The sequence below is a fragment of the Rosa rugosa genome, chromosome 2, assembly GCF_958449725.1.
Source record: "Rosa rugosa chromosome 2, drRosRugo1.1, whole genome shotgun sequence".
NCBI classification, from domain to species: Eukaryota; Viridiplantae; Streptophyta; class Magnoliopsida; order Rosales; family Rosaceae; genus Rosa; species Rosa rugosa.
This window is the reverse complement of record NC_084821.1, coordinates 6,226,126-6,246,566: the sequence shown is the minus strand read 5'-3', so window position 1 is coordinate 6,246,566 and position 20,441 is coordinate 6,226,126. Positions and strand designations below refer to the sequence as shown.

The following is a 20,441-nucleotide window of genomic DNA, read 5'->3' as shown; positions in this document are numbered from 1 at the left end:
TGAACCTTCATGTATATTCTGTATCTAGATCCCCATATAGATACGTAGTGACCACATTTGTAAGCTGCATGTTCAGTTATTCGAAAACTACCAAATTGATAGGGTAGTGGAGTGCAATGACATCCATTACGAGAGAATATGTCTCATTGTGGTCAATTCCAGGGCGTTTTGTGAGAAGCCTTGCTCCATAAGGCGAGATTGCCATCTCTTTTTCTCATCACGCTTTCTAACGAATACCCATTAGTCAATAGGTTTTATGTTAGGAGGTGTTGACATCACTGGCTCAAAAACCTTCCTCTTCGTCAGAGAATCCATCTTAACCTGGATCGCATCTTTCCATTTAGGCCAAATTTCTCTACGTTGGCATCCATTCATTAATGGAGCATGGTTAGATATCATCGAACTCAACAAACTTATGAGCAACGAAATGCGCAACTACATCATCAATTATGATGGAGTTTCTATCCCATATCTCATGTATACTAGTGTAATTTTCATAGAACTCTATATTCTCAAGAATAGGTTCTGACGTTGAGGCGTCCCTCAACGATACCCATAATTCGGAAGATACTCATAAGACGGATTTTGAGTGTTGATGATTCAAGGATTGAGTTGTGCCGAAGTATCCTACGAACCCACGGGCCTCCTACGCATCCTAGCTGGGGCCATGGTCTATTACGCCAGAGTGTCACTCTCTTTGGCGTTGGCGCCATGCCTACCTCTGTGTAGGGCGGCGCTACGTCCTCTCGTAGGGACGTCCTTCCTTGCAGGCATATTTGTCACAGATGTGTGTGATCTCGTCACTTTAATAGGGATCGAGATGAGACATAGTGGGGACAGGCCACGACAATTCCTGTCGTTCTTGCTGAACATTCATGTTCTTATCTCCCCCTAACGACGGGAAGACTATCTCATCAAAGTGACATCCGCATATCTAGCGATAAAAAGATCGCCTAACAAGGGTATTAAGTGGTGGACAATTGTTGGAATCTCAAATCCAACGTAGTTGCCCATTCGTCTGTAAGGACCCATCATAGAGCGTTGTGGTGGCGCAATTGGCACATAAATGGCACACTCAAATTTTCGTAAGTACGATACTTGTACCCAGTCACTAGCTGTAACGCATAGGTAGATTGAGTGGCGGTGGGTAGTAGACGAATTAGCACCACTGCATGAGATATTGCATCACCCCAAGCGGATATAAGGAGATTGGAGGGCATTATCAATGTCCTGACTACCATCATAGTCATTTCCACGAGACCATTTAGGTGTGTTTATGAGAATATGATGTCCAACATCAGTCCCATTGCAATATCCATCGAAAGTCTTCGATGTAAACTCTCTAGTATAGTCAAATCCAATTGACTGAATAGGATGATTCGGGGAGTGAGCCTGTTGTCATATGATATGTGCTAGGAGTGTAGCATAAGCAGCATTACAAATGGATAATGGCACAACAAGTGACCAACGTGTTTGCGTGTCAACCAACATCATGAGATATTTAAATGTCAGCAAGTTGGTTGAATCAGTCCATAGAATCCCCATGGATTCTATGTAAGAACAGAATGAGTATGTTCATTTCTTTTGCATAGGACGATCTCAGTCCTACTTTCCCTAAGGAACGGGCTTTGTAAATTGAGTGATAGGCCTTAGAAGCAACCAATGAGGATTGTGGTTGGGCCTGAGCGTCTGAAAAGCTATTGGAAGCAAAGTTGGTGATTGCAGCATCACCTAGGGCGTCATCACCATGATGGACGCCATCCATGGCGTCATGGATAGGGACTGTTCTAGCCTTAGGTTGGTGGTGGATGGCGGCGGTACCAGAGGCAATGGCGGCGGTCGCACTTAGTCTAGGAATCAACTTTTGATTCATGCTTCGTTTCGCTCGAGAGAAAGGATGTCTGTGTGAATTTTTTAGTAGAAGGATCATCACATCATGACTAGGATGACCTATCATGTCATGACAAAGAAAATATGTGTCTAAATCCAAGAGATCTTCTCTCATAGCTTTATTGGATTTAATAGCTCGAATAGTGACATAGAGTCCACTAGAGAGACACATAAACTTCTCTAAGATACGCTTTTGTTCGCAATCATTAGAGGTATTGCAAAGGAACTCATTTCAGTTCTCTACATGCGTTTTCGCATGGAATCGGTTGGCTATTCATAGGTGTGCTTTGCCCTAGGAGCGTAGAGAGTTTCTGTGACAATAATCAAGGTGCCATTTGGCAGGGGGAACTTGTGCTATTCCATGTCCTTGAATTAATACTGATGGCCCAGCCATCGTAGTTACAAAAGTATATGCTCAGAATCAAAATAGAGTCATAATAAAAAGGTAGTCATTTTATTCATAAGCCAACAGAGTACATCATTGTCTCTTAACCATTAGGAGAATCTAATCCAAATGCTAGCTAATGCAAAACAAAGGTAGTCATTTAACTTCTTTCGGTAACTCCAAAATAAATATGACCAGGTGAGTAGAGAGATGTTGGTAGAGCAAAACTCGCTTAAGTACCACTTATCTCAAAACCTTCCTAGACATTATACTTATTTTGGATGAGCCTATGTGAAGAAAAACTAAACCAATGACATTTACTACAAAGTATATGGCAACTGCCTATTACATCTCTTGGAAAAATAAAGACTTAAACAGAATTGACGATCTATTGATCCCAACCAGATTTGTAGTCTTCAACCCTTCACTCTAGATCATCTTCTTGATTTTCTTGTTCCACATAGTGAGCTTCTCTTACTTCACAATATGCTTTGTAGGCGGTGACAATTTCTTCACGAGCTCTACAAATGTGTGCCCAATGACCGGATACTCTACATCGAGAGCATACATCTCTTTGCTCAGACTCCATTGATTGAGGAGCTTTGAAAGTGTCATTTAGATGGCTCCTAGTGTTGGTGGCGCCACCAACATGGCCAGAGGTGTTGCATCCTTCTCTCTTTCTATGTTGACCTCTTCGGTTCTGTGTTCACCTATTTTGGTGGTTACCTTCCCAAGTAGAGCGATTATATGGACCAGAACGTCCAGAAGTATCCCTAAGATTAGGGTTACGCTCTTGGCGCCCTCTCTTGGGGGCATGACTATAATTGGATTCCGGAATACGCTCTGTTTCTACGGATCTCTAATTATAGTTCTTCATAAGGATATTGTCATGCTTTTCAGTGACATTCATAGCTCCAATAAGCTCATGAAACCTTGTAATCCATCCTGCAGTAACATCGATTTGATAGTTCTTAGTAACCATCAATGCAAAGACAGGGAAGGTAGAGAGAGTTTTCTCAATCAACATCGCATTTATTGTGATCTCTTTACCACAGAATTCCATTAAGGATTTAATGCGAAGTGCTTCCGAGTTGTAGTCAAGAACTGACTTGAAATCACAAAAGCAGAGGCTATACTATCTCACTTCTAGGTCAAGAAGCAGGGAGTCACAGACGTTTCCAAATCTTTCTTCGAATGAGACCCACAGCCTTCTGGGGTCTTCTTCATTCATACACTCGTACTGGAGCGAATCATTGATGTGCTCATATTCTCCTATATTTCTATGCCTCGTAATCTTGATTTTTATGTTTAGTTCTCCTTATTTATGATTCATGTACATCTTTTAGTGTTTTTGTAGGTTTGTTCCATAGAAAGAAGAAAATAAGCTAAATTGAGCTAACTAGGATTGAAAGGCGATTGCAATACCATATTTCAGAATCTGTCACAGAACACCCAACTTCGCCGAATTACTGGGAAATGCTCGGATCTAATCAGACAATGATCCTTATATGCATGGAAATCTACGGATGTCTACTTTCTGTAGAATTTTACAGATCTCGATTTCAATAATTTTAGAGAAAGTTATGATTGTTTAAGTGAAGATAGGTCAGAACAGAAAATCTGCTCGGGAATTTACAACCATTCGTGGAGAACTCAAGTTCCATGGCACAAGATCATCAATCCTAATGTTTCAAGGAAGTTAATTCAGATAAAGATTAAATGATGAATTTATTCCTACTTCTACAAGAGATATTTCAAGGTTTTCCTATTCCAAATGAAGAAAGGAATCTAAACCCAATCCAAGTTTTACAAGGAAACATGCATGAAGCCAAAGATGAGCAAAAATCTTCCCTATATAAGGGAGAGCACGAATTTACATGAGAATGAGAGTCTCGGGAGCAAAATGTAGACGCCTAAGGAGCATAGACGACTCATCCATCTTCCCTTCTTTTTCCCTTCCATTCTTTTTATGTTTTTTCTATGTTTTATTTAGTTATCTTTTGCTAAACCTTTTTCTAGGGTTAGGATGATGCCCTATCATAATTGTTTATGTACTTTGATATTATATTGATGGATTTATAGTTTCTTTATGGTGAATTCTTAGTCACCATTTGAATTGATACTTTATGTTTAAGTTCTTTGATTGATCACCATAGGGCTTTGCATCTAGTAATTATAAGATGAATTTGAGGCGTACATGCAATATAATTCAAATTAGCCTCTTGTGATTAAGAGTTGTGAATTACATTATTGTCGTACCTGAAGTAATGGTTTGCATGATTCTCTTGTTTTTTAGAACGTAATGAGTCCTATGTGTTAAATTTATGTCGTACCTGGATAAACTGCATGTTAGGATATACGACCTCTGCCGTACCTGGAGAGAATCATACACTTAAGGAAAACTATGGTCTAAGTGCCGTACCTGGACTTACATACAGGAATTGTCATCAAAAGAAATAAAAGAATCTGTTAATTGTATTGAAACATAAATAGGATTGTTAGTGGTTGATTCTGAAACCCTAGGTTTTATCATCTTTGCTTTTCAACTTATAAACTTTATTTTGTTTGTTTGTTAGTTTCACATTATTTCTTTATTCGAAAATCTAAAAACAATACTTTTTTTTATCTTAATTGTTTATTGTGTTTTTGTGATTTTGTGTTTGGATTAATTGAGTTAGGGTTTAAATAAAGTATCAATCCTTAGTTGGAACGACCTCGTACTTGCGCACTATACTATATAACGACGATTCGTGCGCTTGCGAGTTTTAATTAAAATTTCACAACAATCATCCATATGACGAGTCATTAGGATGATGGCTTTTGCCTTATTTGCCTCTAAGGCTGCTCTATTTGCTTCCAAAGCTTGAGCTTGCTCAACAATTAACATGTCCTGGCTAGGCTCGAGAATCGTATCCAAGATTCCATCGGCCTTGAGATGCTGGCGGACATCATGAACCCACCTGTGATATCCAGAGCCAGTTGTTCCCAATGGAACAAAGTCCAATTTGTTCAGGTTACTCATCCTGAAAGAGAACAAGAAAAAGGGTTAGTTTCGGAGCGGAAAAAGCTACCACGAAAACATATAAAATTTCTTAGTGTAATCGCTTCCAATAAATTAGGAATTTCTGAGAGTAATCGCTTCCAATAAATTCAATTCCAAGAGGTATTGGATTAGATCGAAACAATGACGTAAGTGGTCGACATAAATTCTCTACGAACTCTAAGTTTGGAGATCTCAACAAGCTCCAAGCTTGGAGTGAGCACGAACCCCCACAGTTTGGCTGAATTAGGTCTCCCCTATGATGAAGAAAGGGAGGCAGAAGAAGGGATGTTGCAAGTCCCCTAGAAAAAGAAGAGAAATTGAATTTAAAAACTCTAAAAAAAATTGGAACTTTTAGAAAAAAAAAATACCAAGAAATAGGTCGCTGGAAAATTTGACCTGAAAAAGTGCCCGGAAAAGTTAACCGGAGTTAACCAGCGTTGACCGGTGCTGACGTGGTAGTGGGTCCTTGTGCTGACGTGGCAGTGGGCCGCGTTAGTGGGCCTGCATCAGTGAGCTTCTGGGCTGCCTTCTTTCCCCTTTTTTTTCTTTCTTCTGCCTATTTTTCTGCAGGCCGATTCAGCAGTTTTCAGACCAGTTTTTTGAGTTCTGTTTTTGGTTCCTGGATCCTGGGATCGAGGTGCTGTTGGTGGGAAAATTTGGTAGCAATCGGAGGTCCGAGAGGTGGTGAACCGGTGCAGGGATCCCTTTTTTTCTTCTTGGAGGGCTGGTTCGATACTTCCGGTGGCCGGTTCGGTGGTTTTTTGGCCGGTTCTGGTGGTTCCATAGCCGGTTCTGGAATCCTGGGATTGAGAACTTCAATATATGAGGCAATGGTTGCTAGGGTTTGAAGGCTACAAATTTTGGGTTTCAGGGTTAGGGCTTCGTGCTGATAACGTGTTTAAGGAAAACCAAAATTGGGAGAGAATTGAGTCGTGCTTTCATTGATAATAGGGGTCTCTTTATATAGAGGATTACAAGACATAGAATCAGAGTTGTACAAGGAAAGATAATAGTACAATTAATCGAATATCTATGAATATCTCTGAGAATATCTCTAATTCTAAACCCTATTACAACTAGGTCATGTAACCTAGGGTTTGGGTCAGACACATATTCTGGATTTACTTGAACAATTTTATAGTTTTGTTTGAAATGTTTTTATGTATCTATAAAACAAATTAATTTTTGTTGAGATCTTATTTTTAAATATTATTTTCATAAGAGGGTAGTGTTGAGACCAAAAAAAAAATTCCAAATGTCCAATTTGATGAACTGTCACAGATAGGTGGTCGTGGTCTTTCAATAAAAATTGGAGTCCAAAGCAACAATATACATATATATTTTGGCCACCAGATCAGCAAGATAATTCCATTTAATTGTTTGATCAAAGAGTTTAAAGCAAAAGAGATTAATACGGAAACTAAATTGCACCTCTTGGATGGTGATTGGTTAATTGGCTTTGTGTTTATCTCTTGAGGAGCAGAAACAGTACGCCAACAAATATGGGGGGTTGGCTTTGACTATTCTTGGACTTGTGATCTTATCCATAAGTATTTGAACTCCCAAGCAATCAAAACAAATCATGCATGAGTCGGTCAAGAGAGAAGGAAATAAAGTCGTACGTGATCGCGCAAGAAGATTGAGTCAGCTTAGTTTGAAATTTGAACGTACGCATTCAAATTGAAATGAAGGCTCATCCGATCAAAACGGACTCCCTCATTATTGCCTACAAAAGGAGACTCTCGACATCAAAGAGGGGGGAAGCATAAAGAAAAGAGCAGAAAGAAAAGAAATACACCGAGAGCAGAAAAAAAAAAAGCAGAGAATACGCAGCAGAAAATAATAGTCGTAAAAGAAGAGAGGTGCAACGTCCGGGTAGCAAGAAGGCCAACTTTCATTGGAGAAAGAAGAAACAAAGAGCTGCAGGTATACGGCTGCATCTGTGGTTAATTTTCTTACATTAATTTTCTAGATGATGTTCTTGACAGAGAAAGAAGTACGCCTCTTCTGCACTTCAAATTTCTCCAACTAATCCAAATGGCTCTGCCGCGTGTCTTGTGCTGCCTCAAAGCTCAAAGCTCTAATAGGCCGCTCATGAACGACCACAACTATTGGAGTCCTTATAAGCCCTTCGAAATGACGACGATACTGCTGCTGCTGCCTTTAAATGCTCTCAGGCTTAAAGCATTGGAACAAAAAAAATGGTTGTTCACAACTGCGTTTCGATGTTTAAAGCTTCTCAGAGATGGTACACTGTTGTTAATATGGATGCTCCAAAAACTCTAATAGGCCGTTCATGAACGACCACAACTATTAGAGTTCTTTTCAGGGTCTTGAATGCCCCAAAATTCATTGCATTAAAACAAAATGGTTGTTCATGAACAGCCAAGTTTTAATGTTTAAAGCCTCTTAAAAATGGCTTTGTTGCTGTTCTTTGGTGCCACGATGTTTAATGCATTGGAATAAGAATAGTTGTTCTTGAACAACTGGGTTTCAATGCTACGAGCTCCCTCCTTAATAACGCTGCTGTGTTACTTCAATTACTCACAGCCTTTACGCTTTCACGGAAGGACAAATCAAATTCTATAAATACAATGTAACAAAAAGAAGGGTGCAACAACAATGCAAAACTGAGAAGCAGGTCACCAAGATTTTTGGTGCCCATATGCACGTGCTTTCCTCCTTGCCCAAACAAAAGCCTCTGAAGCAAACCATGATTGCTTGATATTTGATTAATGTTACAAAAGACAAGAACTCAGCAGGTGGTGAATTTGATCAATCACATGAATTCAAGCACTGACGCAATGAAGGCTAATTAATTAATGGATCATAATTTTTCATTGATTAATTTAACTTGAAGAATAGCATGTGGAAAAGTCTAAAGACTTCAAATTCAGTTTATTGGGCCTCCTACAAAAGAAACGGAAGCAAGCCCAGTTTACAGAGGTTCACTTCAAATCTTGAGCTCCAAATTGAAAACTCGACTCGTCAAAATGTCAAGCAATGACTCGACGTAAAGCTCAACTCTTCGCAATGGGTGTCCAAATCACTTTTTTTACTTGAGCCCGTCTACTTTGAAAGCTCGAGCCCGATTAATTTGCAGCCGAAAGCCCATTCCAAATCACAAGGCCCACTGCAAATCTCAGTACATTGGGTCTGGATCAAATCAACAGACACTCCACAATCTGAATGTCTGCAAAAGAAATACATTTGACGGATTCAAAAAAATACATACATCCGTCGAACACAAAAGATGGTACAAAACCAGAAATACAAACTTATGAACTACGGTCGGTTTGATCCCACAATGGGTACGTAGGCAATCTAGCAACACCCACTAGATGCAACCACAAGTCCAAACAGAATCCCTGACTCTACCAGTCAAAATTTAGCCAGTCCTAAATTGAATCACTGACTCCAGTCAAATTCTGCCAACACCAGAAATACAAATTCAAGAACTACAACAGTTTGATCCCTTTACAGGGTATGTAGGCAATCTAGCGACCCACTAGATGCAACCGCAAGTCCAAACAAAATCTCTGACTCCCTGGTTCATCCAATCCGAATCCCTGACCTCATCAGTCAAATTCTGCCAAACACCAGGAAACGTCACAACCTTTCCAAATAAAATCCATGACTCCCTGGTTCATCCAATCCGAATCCCTGACCTCATCAGTCAAATTCCTCCAAACACCAGGAAACGTCACAACCTTTCCAAACAAATCCAAAACAAATCGAATCCTTGGTTCACTTACACCAAATTCGTCCAAACACTATTCACATTCCAAAAGCAATACCCTCCAATGGGTCATTCACCCATTGGAATTCTTGAACTACGAGTGGCTTGATCCCTCTCCAAGAGTACGTAGGCAACCCATTCAAATATCCGGGTGCAGCCGCAAAAACAAATAAACACACATCCACAATTGGTTTCTTCATAAATGGAATCAAAGGGTGTTTCCCTATAGCAAGGGAATATAATTAAGAGACACATTCTGTCTTGAATGGGTCGAACCCGAAATAATTAAAACTCTATTCACTAAATGAATACGAGTGAAATTATGTTGGGTGACATTTACGCTCACAGTGTGCAGATTTTCTCTCAACAGGTAGAGATACATTTTAATTTCTATTTTTAATTGAACTTCTATAATTTAAATGGGTATTTTCGTCAAACTATTCTTGAATATAGGTTATGTGCTCTGCACATGTCAGTTTTTAACAAAACATTAACGGAAGTTAGTGATAGGTACCGTTTGAAATGAAATCGAAAAGTTTAGGTACTGGTTGTGATCAAAATTGAAGTTCAGGTACCATCGATAAGATAGAAGATAAGTTCATGTATCATTTGTGATAATAACCCTATTTGAAAATTATAGGGAATCATCTTTTAGGAAGTTTTCACACTCTTCTATGTTCTCTTTCAAATAATATTTATTCCCATCATTAAATATGTGATTATATTTTCCAAATGTAAAAACTATTACCATATTTAATTGTGAGTAATAAATTATAGAGAATGTGATAGAGAATCTGTTGGAATTATGGAAAAAAAATTATAGAGTAAAAAGTCTTTATAATAGAGATTTTATAAGGAAATTATTGGAGATGCTTTAAATGTAGAGATGTAGTTGTCACTCCATACACCCAAATAACACGAAAAGCTCTTTTGGAACCGATGGCACATACCTCTACGTCAATATGGTTTGTAGAATAATTCCAAAGTCGCACATTGATCTCATTCTGCCAGAATAAACCAAGACCACGACAATCATCACTGCAAGGGGAACAAATGATGACATCAAAGCCCAGACTCCTCCTTACACCAATTAAAAGGTCGGGAGAGGCTATGGTTTCAAATAGAAAAATAATGCTAAGGTTTGTTGTAGCACAATACTGACAAGAGTATCATGTATTTCGGTGTTGTTGAGACTCTAACAGTTCCAGACTAGCTAGGATCTTAAAGGGCAGCATGGGGTACATATGATGAGAAGCGTTGTCGGAGAGTGCAGATCAACGGGTTTTGCTAGGGGTTTTATCTCTAAAGTCATACTTAGTTATAGAGAAACTGTTGGAGATACTCTTATATATGCATGTAATAATATGAATAACATGACATAAATGGATGTGTACTTATTAGATTATCAAATTGTCTATTATATAGTTGGTCTGGAAAATAGGTCAACCTTTTCATATGTTAACAGTAACTTCGGCTTTATACCTAGTTGATCTAGTTTATATTCAAGCCTAATCCCAAAAATTAAATTCATCCATTAAAATTAGAACACTTAACACAACGAGAAATTATTGTTTGTAACATGATAACCAATTAGACGAGATAGAAGATTGCTGAAGCACAAGAACTTTGTTTAGCTTTTCTCTCCAAACCTCCTAGCCCAACTATTAAGGGCAAGGAGAAAATTTAAGTTTTCTTTATTTTTCTGAACTTTGCCTAATTACTATGCTTTATTTTCATAGTTTTTAGGCTCGCCTTGATTAATAAGTGAGCGCTGGTTGCCTAATGAGTGGTGCTAGCATACCACATCCTAAACTTGCCCTAGAGTTGGCAAGAGAAGGTATGTATCTGTGCCATTCTGGCTTGAGATAATGAAATTGATTACTTTGATTAAAAAAAAAAAAAAAGTAATTAATAAATTTCTAAGTTATAGTGTAATGATATTTAACTGTTTATTTCTATTATTTATGCAAACATAACAAATGTGTTCGTGCTGTGTTATCGTGTATAATTTTACAGATCTCTATGAACTCACTTACTTTTTACTTTCCTTCTTCAAATTAGATATATGAGACCTAGAGCTTTTAGTAATGTTTAGTTGGTCACCATGAGAGAACTTGTACTATACTAGGATTATCAAGAGCTGTGATTAAAACACATAAATTAAATATATGCGATCGCAGTCATTAAAACTAGATTTAATGATGTAACCACAAATTCTCGCAACATAGAAAACATGTAAATGTCACTGAAAAAGCATTAAAAAGTAAGAATTTTACATCAGTAATACTTATCGTAAAATTTTACATCTGCAATAAGTCACCCTGAATAATTTTACGGATCCCAACTAACTTCCATTTTTCCTTCTCCTTTTTCTGGTCTAAATCTCTAGCACTACTTGCAATGTCACTTGGATAGTCAAGAACTATAGTTGGATATAGCTCCGGTCAAAAGTCTTCCAAGCCGATCACATTATCCAAGTCCAAGTCAACCCGACCCGAATAATAGAAAAACATGTCTATAAATATAAATATTCTTCTTCTTCTTCTTCTTCGTTTTAGCCAGAGCTTTTTGTTTTGATTTTCATGGCTTCCAAACCAAACCCAAATATTGGTTTTCCTCCTATCAGTTAAATTCGAAACTCATCGTTTTTCATACTCACGAAATTGACTTGATTCCTACGCATCATCCAAAACCCGTTCCCCTGATTTCAGCTTAATACCCTCAATATCAATCTGATCCCAGTTTGGGAATTTCGGTTTCACCTTCAAAGTTTCAATCTTTAAAGGTAAAGGTAACTTTTTTTATGTAATTTTTGCGGTCAATTTTCATGGGTTCGACACTCTTGGATTATTCGAATATGGGTTTATGTGTAAAATTTAATCACCATGGGTTTTGTTCATCAGATTGTTGAGGATTTTGTTAGGGTTAGGGTTGTAAGTGGATTGCTAAGCTTCGATTTTTGCATGCTTGAAATTTAGGAATTGCGTGTTTGAGTTGGCTAGACCAATGGATACGATTTTGTGGCACAAAGTTTTGTAGAATCACTATCATGGTTCAAATTTAGCAACTAGTGTATGAATTTTGTGCCTTGGAGTTGGTGCTTAATCTGTTTTGTGTTCAATTTTCAGTTTGTTGGGGCTGGTTAGGTTCCGATGGACACGAATAATTGGAGGCCTTCTCAAGGTGGAGAGCCTGCAATGGATGCAGGAGATTGGAGGAGCCAATTACAGCAGGATTCGCGGCAGAGAATCGTCAATAAGATGTTAGTATGCTGAAATTTTCGAGTGCAATGGTGTGTTTATCTTGAATTTGTTTTTGTTGTGTGTTAATAATGGCTTTTGAATTTGTTGTATGTGAAGAATGGATACATTGAAGAGGCATCTTCCCTTCTCCGGTCAAGAGGGATTGCATGAACTCAAGAAAATTGCTGTTAGGTTTGAGGAAAAGATTTATACTGCTGCTACAAGCCAGGTACTTTTGGTGTTCTAATCATCTATGGTACATGTAAACATTGTGTGTGTGTGTGTGTGTATTGTAATGTAATGACTTGGATATATACTGTGTCTTTGCGTGTAGCTAGCAATTTGATCTAGCTTCTGTTCTTTTTGTAGTCGGATTATCTACGGAAAATTTCTCTGAAAATGCTCACTATGGAGACCAAGTCTCAGAACCCAATTGGCACTTCTGTTCAAAGCAACTCTGCTGGTAATAGTAACAGGCCCCCTGATCCAGGTAAAAACACAATGGAAAACATGCTCTTATTTAGTGCACTCTAAACTGGAATTCTTTTGATATAAACTTCTTGTATTAACTTTTCTTGCAAAGGATGGAGTCATGAGGCTTCCCAAAAATTAGAAGGATTGTGTCATGTAAACCGTATTGAATACAAAATCGTTTCTCCTTGTCTTTACCCATTTATAGTCTGGAAATGTTACTTTGACCTAGCTTTTTTCTTTTCTTTTTTGGTTATATGAAACATAGTTTTAAACCGTTACAACTTTACTTGATTCTCTTTGATACTTTCGTTTCAACTATTGATGGCATTTTTGTCTAAAAAGCTAACTATGTTTAGCATTAATTTCTTTTCATTTGGTGTTTTTTGTTGTATTTTGCTCGAGTAGGATCTTTCAGTATGCAAGCCCAAGTCCCCAATTGTTTAGCATTAATTTGTTTTCATTTGGTGTTTATTTGTTGTATTTTGCTTGAGTAGGATCTTTCATGCAACCCCAAGTTCCCAATCAAGGACAGTCACTCCCTATGTCAGTGCCAGCCAATCAATCTCAACCACGCCAACAACTCTTATCACAGAACATTCAGAATAACATTCCGCCCAATTCTGCTGGCTTATCATCTGCATTATCTCCTGCATCTGGGCTTACCCAGACTCCTGTACCGAGTATTGTTGGAAATGCAAACTTGCAAAGTATGTCGGGGACATCACAGAATTCGTTGGGGAACTCCATAGGCCAGGGGGTAACTTCAAATATGTTTGCTAATTCCCAAAGGCAAATGCCAGGACGACAACAGGTAGTTCAGCAGCAGCAACAGCAGCAGCCCCAGAATTCACAGCAGTATATGTACCAGCAACAGTTACAACAACAGCTCATGAAGCCAAAATTTCCGCAGCAGGGAAACATCCAACTTGTGCAAAATCATATGCAACAGCAACAACAGCAGCAGAACTTATTACAACCACCTCAGTTGCAATCTTCTCAGCAATCTGTTATGCAACCTCCTGCAGTGCAGTCGTCTCTCTCAGGTCTTCAGCAGAATCAACAATCTGCTATGCAACACTCTTCACAAGCCATGCTTCAGCAGCATCCTCAATCTGTTCTGCGGCAGCAACAGCAACAGCAACAGCAGCCTCAACAGTCTTCTGTTGTCCATCAGCAGCAAACACCAATCCCACAGCAGTCAATATTGCCCCCACAGCAGCAGCAGCAACAGCCACAGCTTATGGTGCAACAGCCAAATTCAACAAACTTGCCGCAGAATCAGCTTATTGGACAACAAAACAATGTAGGGGACATGCAGCAACAGCAACAGCAAAGGTTACTAAGCCAGCAGAATAATTTGTTAAACTTGCAACAGCAGCAGCAGCAGCAGCAACAACAACACCAATTAATGGCTCAGCAAAACAACCTCTCAAATATGCATCAGCAACAGTTGGGCCCTCAGAGTAATGTTACTGGATTACAGCAACAGCAGCACCTTGGTACTCAAACTGGTAACTCAAGCATGCAAACTAATCAGCACTCTGCACACATGCTGCAATCCAAGGTTCAGCAACAACATCAGAGTTCAGCATTACCAATTCAAGGACATCAGTCCCAACCTCAGGCGTCACAGCAACAATTATTATCACAGATTCAATCTCAGCCTGCACAGATACAACAACAGATGGGTATGCAACAGCAATCGAACCCGCTACAACGAGATATGCAGCAAAGGATCCAAGCATCAGGTCAGGTATCAGGATCCATGCTTCAACCACCAAATGTAATGGATCAGCAAAAGCAGTTATATCAAGCTCAAAGAGCCCTTCCTGAGACATCATCAAGTATGTTGTCTGCAATTATGCAGTTTCCTACTCTGTTTCACTTTCTATTAGCTTGTTTTTGCCTATGATCAATGTTCTGCTAGCATTGCTTTTTCTAATTATAAGGTTTTGCAAATATTGATGTGTGTGTATGTATATTGTGTAGCGTCTCTAGATTCCACAGCCCAGACTGGACATACAAATGGTGCTGATTGGCAAGAGGAGGTCTATCAAAAGGTGAGGTCCCTGAGTTCTAGGGATAATCCACAGGCTTATTGGGGTGTTATTAGCTGCTGTAACGACCTGAAATAATGGTACTGAAGTATGAACATAGTAGAAAACAGTATGTAGCGGGTGATACCCTAGGGTCACATTGTTCAGAACAAAATTATGTCCACTTGTGATATAGTATTTGAAAGGCAGCAAAGACATTGCTTTAGATTTAGCCATTTGGGTGGAGATAACATGACATCGTGGTGCTAACCTGGGAATACATCAACTAGATTATAAATGGGTAGAAAATCAATTTTCCTGTTGTACCAGAAGAAATTTGACATTCACATATCCCATATGATGGAACTTCTAGGAAGGTTTGGCAGTTTTGGTAGGGGTTGTATTAAGGCTCTATTAGGTCTCTGCCGACATCAATTATTGATGTCGGCAGTAAACTAGGTTTCCCATCCTAGCAGTAGGGAAAACTTACTATTATTCCCAGAAGAAAAGATTCCAAGAGTAAAGCAAACAATGCTTTACAGATTTTCTTTGTATTTTTCATAATAGTTAACTAAATAAATTTCTAAGGTTCCTCAAATGCAAAAACTTTTGAAGATTTTTAACAAGTAATAATCAAAGAGATCTTGTGATCTTATAGAATCTGCATTATGTGGATACAACAAATATTTTACTAATTATATGCTTGTTTTGATTTGCAGATCAAAGTCATGAAGGATATGTACTACCCCGAACTAAGTGAAATGTACCAAAAAATTGCTACTAAACTTCATCAGGTATGTCTTCCCATTTTCCTTCTTGGTATTTTTTACTCTTTAAGCAGCTGATAATAATGCCTTTCTATATGGCATTATTATCAACATGCTAACATCAGTGGGTACAAGGTCTTCGGCTTACCACTCTTCTTTCTCTTTGCTAGCACGACTCCCTTCCACAACAGCCAAAGTCAGATCAGCTTGAGAAGCTGAAGATGTTTAAGACCATGCTGGAGCGCCTGATAACAGTCTTACAAATTTCCAAAACTAACATATCACCTGGTTTGAAGGAGAAGTTGGGTTTATACGAGAAGCAGATAATAAATTTTATTAATACAAATAGACCAAGGAAGCCTGTTTCTTCTCTGCCGCCAGGGCAGCTTCCCCCACCGCATATGCAGTCCATGCAGCAGTCACAATCCCAGATTACTCAAGTGCAATCTCATGAAAATCAGATGAACCCACAATTGCAATCCCTGAACTTGCAAGGTTCTGTGACAACAATGCAGCAGAACAATATGACGGGCATGCAGCAAAATTCTATGTCTTCTTTATCCGGGGTTTCAACAGCACAGCAAAACATGATGAATCCATTGCAGCCAAGTTCCAATATGGATCCAGGACAAGGAACCGCACTGAACTCACTGCAGCAGGTCCCTGTGGGCTCTATCCAACAGACTCCTGTCAGTGCTCCCCAACAAGCTAACATGAATGCCTTATCATCACAGAATGGGATTAACATGCTGCAGAGCAACATTAATCCCCTTCAGTCAAATTCTGGTATGCTTCATAGCCAACATCTGAAACAGCAGGAACAGCAATTGTATCAGAATCAACTCAAGCAACAACAATTTCAACAACGACAGATGCAGCAGCAGCAGTTGATGCAGAAGCAGCAGATAATTCAACAACAACAGCAGCAACAGCAACAACAGCTACAACAGCAAGCAAAGCAGCAGCTGCCTGGACAGTTGCAGGCACACCAAATGCCACAGCTTCACCAAATCAGTGATGTTAATGATGTGAAAATAAGGCCGGGGATGGGTGTTAAGCCAGGGGCCTTTCAGCAACATATGCCTGCAGGCCAGCGTGCTTATCCTCATTCGCAATTAAAACCAGGATCTCCATATCCTATTACATCAAGCAACCAACTCCTTCAGGCTCAATCTCCTCAACTGTCACAGCATTCTTCTCCACAAGTTGACCAGCCATTGTTAGTCCCAAAAGCTCAAAATGCTAGTTCACCATTTGTCATCCCATCTCCTTCAACTCCCATAGCTCCATCACCTATGCCAGGTGATTCAGAGAAACCTTCCTCACTCACAAATGCTGGGAATGTTGGACATCAACAAACAACTGCTGTCGGAGCTCAGGTCCAGTCCCTTGCCATCGGCACCCCTGGGATATCAGCCTCTCCTTTGCTTGCTGAATTTATCGGTCCAGATGGCACTCATGCTAATGCTTTGTCAGCTATATCTGGCAAGTCAAGTGTTACAGAGCAACCTCTTGAACGCTTGATTAAAGCGGTTAGTAAAGCCAGTTCTTTTCACATCCTCCTATTTTCTAGTACTTGGTTTTAACATCCATTTTTCACTTCTCAGTAGCGTTTGACTAAAGGTAACCATAATTTTCAGGTCAAGTCAATATCACCAAAGGCATTAAGTGCATCTGTCAGTGACATAGGCTCAGTAGTGAGTATGATTGATAGGATAGCAGGTTCAGCACCAGGTAATGGATCTAGAGCTGCAGTTGGTGAGGATCTGGTTGCTATGACAAAATGTCGTCTACAGGCGAGAAACTTCATCACTCATGATGGAACAACAAATGGGACAAGGAAAATGAGGCGATACACTAGTGCCATGCCCTTAAATGTTGTGTCATCAGGTGGCAGCATGAATGATAGTTTCAAGCAGTTGACCTGTTCAGAGACATCTGACCTGGAGTCAACTGCAACGTCTCGTATCAAAAGGCCTAGGATTGAGGTATTAATCTTCTTTCCTTGTCATAATAACAAAATATGTGATTGATGCACACATAATAGCTATATTACATACATAAATAACAATATCACCAAGACTGAGGATAGTTTCTTGATCCCTCTCAAAATATAAAAGAGGACTGCAGCTAGGTTTACTTCTGCACCTATGCATACACTTTTATGTGCCTGAAGTGCTGACACAATCTGAGATTAGATACTTAACCCTGGGAGTTGTTTGCTTTTGTTTTATATTGTGGAAGATGGAATTAGTAGTTAAATTCCTATGTTTAAAAGATGTTACATTGTTGCAGATCATAACTAAGTGTTCTTTGCTGAGGAACTTCCTGTTTTGGTGTATTCTTCAATTTATGGTTAAAAGGGCAGCTGCTTCTTTGAAATGGTTATGTGACCTATCTGATCTTTGCAGGCTAATCATGCTCTTATGGAAGAAATAAGAGAAATAAATCGGCGGCTTATAGATACAGTTGTTGATATCAGTGATGAAGATGTTGATCCAAGTGCGGCTGCTGCTGAAGGGGGTGAAGGAACCATCGTCAAGTGCTCTTTTGATGCTGTGGCTCTCAGTCCCAACTTGAAATCGCAGTATGCTTCAGCACAAATGGTTGGTCCTTAGACATTACTGCACTGATTTGTTACCTGTATGCAAATATTGATTTGATAACCAAATTAATTGATGTATGCATTTTTACTACAATGTGGTGCAGTCTCCGATTCAGCCATTAAGACTGCTTGTTCCGACAAATTATCCCAACTGCTCTCCAATACTGTTAGACAAGTTTCCGGTTGAAGTCAGGTGAGGAAATAAAGTTTCGGAAATTCTTGACATGTTGCTATTTGCTTCTGTTACATGAACCTAATAGATTTTGTATCCACTATTGCAAAGTATCCGCCATATGGGATGGTGTCCTTTTTCTTCTCCCCATTTAGGTGTTCTTTCTTTTTGTTATTGACTCCAATGTTCTATTTTGACAGTAAGGAGTATGAAGATCTTTCTGTGAAGGCAAAATCAAGGTTTAGCATCTCTTTACGAAGCATTTCGCAGCCCATGTCCCTTGGGGAGATAGCAAGGGCTTGGGATAATTGTGCACGTACAGTTATTTCTGAGCATGCACAGCGAAGTGGTGGAGGCAGCTTCAGCTCAAAGTATGGGACATGGGAGAACTGCCTGAGTGCCGCTTGATTGTCATGCAGACGTAAACAAAGCTATTTTCTATGGGTGTAATAACCCTTTTGCATATTTTATACCCACCGTTGTGCCGTGATGATTGAAGCAGTTTTGGATACCTGGTAGGCAGATGCGGTGATAGGAAGGAACTTGCAATATTTATGTGTAATTAAACTTTCCGATGGGGGTTTTCTGTTGTGTTTGCCCCAGGTTATACCTGGGTGATATAGTTGATACTGTAAATAATGTCGAGTGTCTTCGAGAATGAAGATGCGGTATTCTGCTGTCTGTCTGTAACAAAACTGTGCTCCAGTCTTTCCCAAGCAAGGTTGTTCTATAGCTTTCGATTTGCTTATGATTAGTGTGGGCATTTTTAGCAATGCGGTTAGTTCCAATGTTCCATTCTCCATTGGGAAATGTTATGCTAGCACATGAATTTTGGAGAAAAATTGTACTTTTTAAATTTTTTAGAGATTCTTTGCTCGAGTTCCAAGGAAGTGTTATGAACCAAACTTTTATCCGAAAGCACAAACAAGTTTACTTAGGGGTGGGCACTTGAACCCGGAAAATCGAACCCGACCCGGACCCGTCCCGAAAATTGCCGGGACGGGACGGTTTCAAAACTTAATTTTTCACTGTTTGGGCCCGTCCCGTCCCGTCCCGTTTTAACGGGACGGGCTTCGGTTTGGGTCGCTGGAATCCCGCAAAGACCCGTCCCGTCCCGAAGTATTAAAACTCATTTTGTTTATTTGTTTTTTAGTTTGACACTTTGACGGTTTGACCTAGTAGATAACTCTCGAGTCTCGACCTCTTGTTCATTCCTCTCGACCTCTCGTTCTATCGTTCACAATCCACAAGCCAGTGAGACACCGATCAACAATAACCGAGTGAGACACCGATCAATTCACCTCCATCAAGGCACAAGACCGAGTGATCTGCAATTCACCTCTATCAATTCAGCTCATAAGCATCACCGACACCGAGAGTCTGAGAGTGAAGCTGTGGTGGCGGACGCGATATGAGACAGTGAGACACCGATCGATTGCAATTTCCCAAAGTTCCTGGTCATCAATTTCAGTTCACCGATCGAATTTCTGGGTTCGATTGCTGTCCAGCCTCTCCTCCTTTGCTCTCTTCCATATTCTGGCCTTCTGGGTTCGATTCTTCAACCTTCAGTCGAAGTCTTGCTTGGACGCTTGGTAAGTTGCTGCTTTGCTGGGTATTCAATTATTCTGGGTTGCTCTTGTTTTGCCGTTTTGGATGATAATTTACAAGTGATCTAACTCTCAAGGTCATAACTGAAACCAATGAATCATGGGCTAAACTCGTCAAGAGATCAATTCCTGATGGATGGGTGGTGTGCCTAAACCGTAGTGATGTAGTTTCAAAGCAATTGCTGGGCTTTATCTAATGGAGAATTTTTTATAGTCCACAGGTGGATTCCCCTTCTGTTCCTCTCCGTCTCTCTCACTCATTCAGAAGGCTTCTCATGGAATGAAAATTTGATTGTGTGAGACCATGAAATTGGATGAAATGTGGCAATTGTTTATTTTATCTGATACTGACTTAATCATGAAGAAGAATACTTGAGAGTCCTCCGATTTGTTTTTTGAATTTGATGTTCTTGATATTAAGTCTTCTGTATCCAAAGCTTCTTGGTGTTACGTATTTAATTGCAATTGCAATATTAGTTGG

General features: G+C 39.5%; 1 protein-coding gene and 1 long non-coding RNA gene across 4 annotated transcripts; both read left to right on the top strand.

Annotated features, from left to right (window-relative positions):
* Positions 1-11,566: 11,566 nt before the first annotated feature.
* On the top strand, positions 11,567-19,101 carry LOC133728611 (mediator of RNA polymerase II transcription subunit 15a). Of its 3 annotated transcripts, none has more exons than XM_062156033.1 (12): positions 11,567-11,842; positions 12,186-12,319; positions 12,417-12,528; positions 12,669-12,789; positions 13,268-14,617; positions 14,772-14,833; positions 15,529-15,603; positions 15,747-17,108; positions 17,217-17,564; positions 17,988-18,182; positions 18,286-18,374; positions 18,554-19,101. In XM_062156033.1, exons 2-12 carry the CDS (start codon positions 12,210-12,212, stop codon positions 18,759-18,761), a joined length of 4,032 nt encoding a protein of 1,343 aa, XP_062012017.1. In that variant the 5' UTR covers positions 11,567-11,842; positions 12,186-12,209; the 3' UTR covers positions 18,762-19,101. The 3 variants fall into 3 exon arrangements, with proteins under 3 accessions (XP_062012017.1, XP_062012016.1, XP_062012015.1); XM_062156032.1 differs by having other exon boundaries at positions 11,568-11,848; positions 14,763-14,833; XM_062156031.1 differs by having other exon boundaries at positions 11,569-11,842; positions 14,763-14,833.
* Positions 19,102-19,294: 193 nt separating this feature from the next.
* LOC133728609 (uncharacterized) lies at positions 19,295-20,341 on the top strand. Its single transcript, XR_009855923.1, has 2 exons — positions 19,295-19,945; positions 20,038-20,341. It is a non-coding gene; the product is annotated as an uncharacterized LOC133728609 (long non-coding RNA).
* Positions 20,342-20,441: the final 100 nt, after the last annotated feature.

What these genes read in the sequence shown, in the direction of transcription:
- LOC133728611 (XM_062156032.1), top strand. Translation starts at nt 12,210, where the DNA reads ATGGACACGAATAATTGGAGGCCTTCTCAAGGTGGAGAGCCTGCAATG. An exon ending in CAGAGAATCGTCAATAAGAT is followed by an intron (nt 12,320 to 12,416) that starts GTTAGTATGCTG and finishes TTGTATGTGAAG; the next exon opens with AATGGATACATTGAAGAGGC. An exon ending in TTGAACGCTTGATTAAAGCG is followed by an intron (nt 17,109 to 17,216) that starts GTTAGTAAAGCC and finishes CATAATTTTCAG; the next exon opens with GTCAAGTCAATATCACCAAA.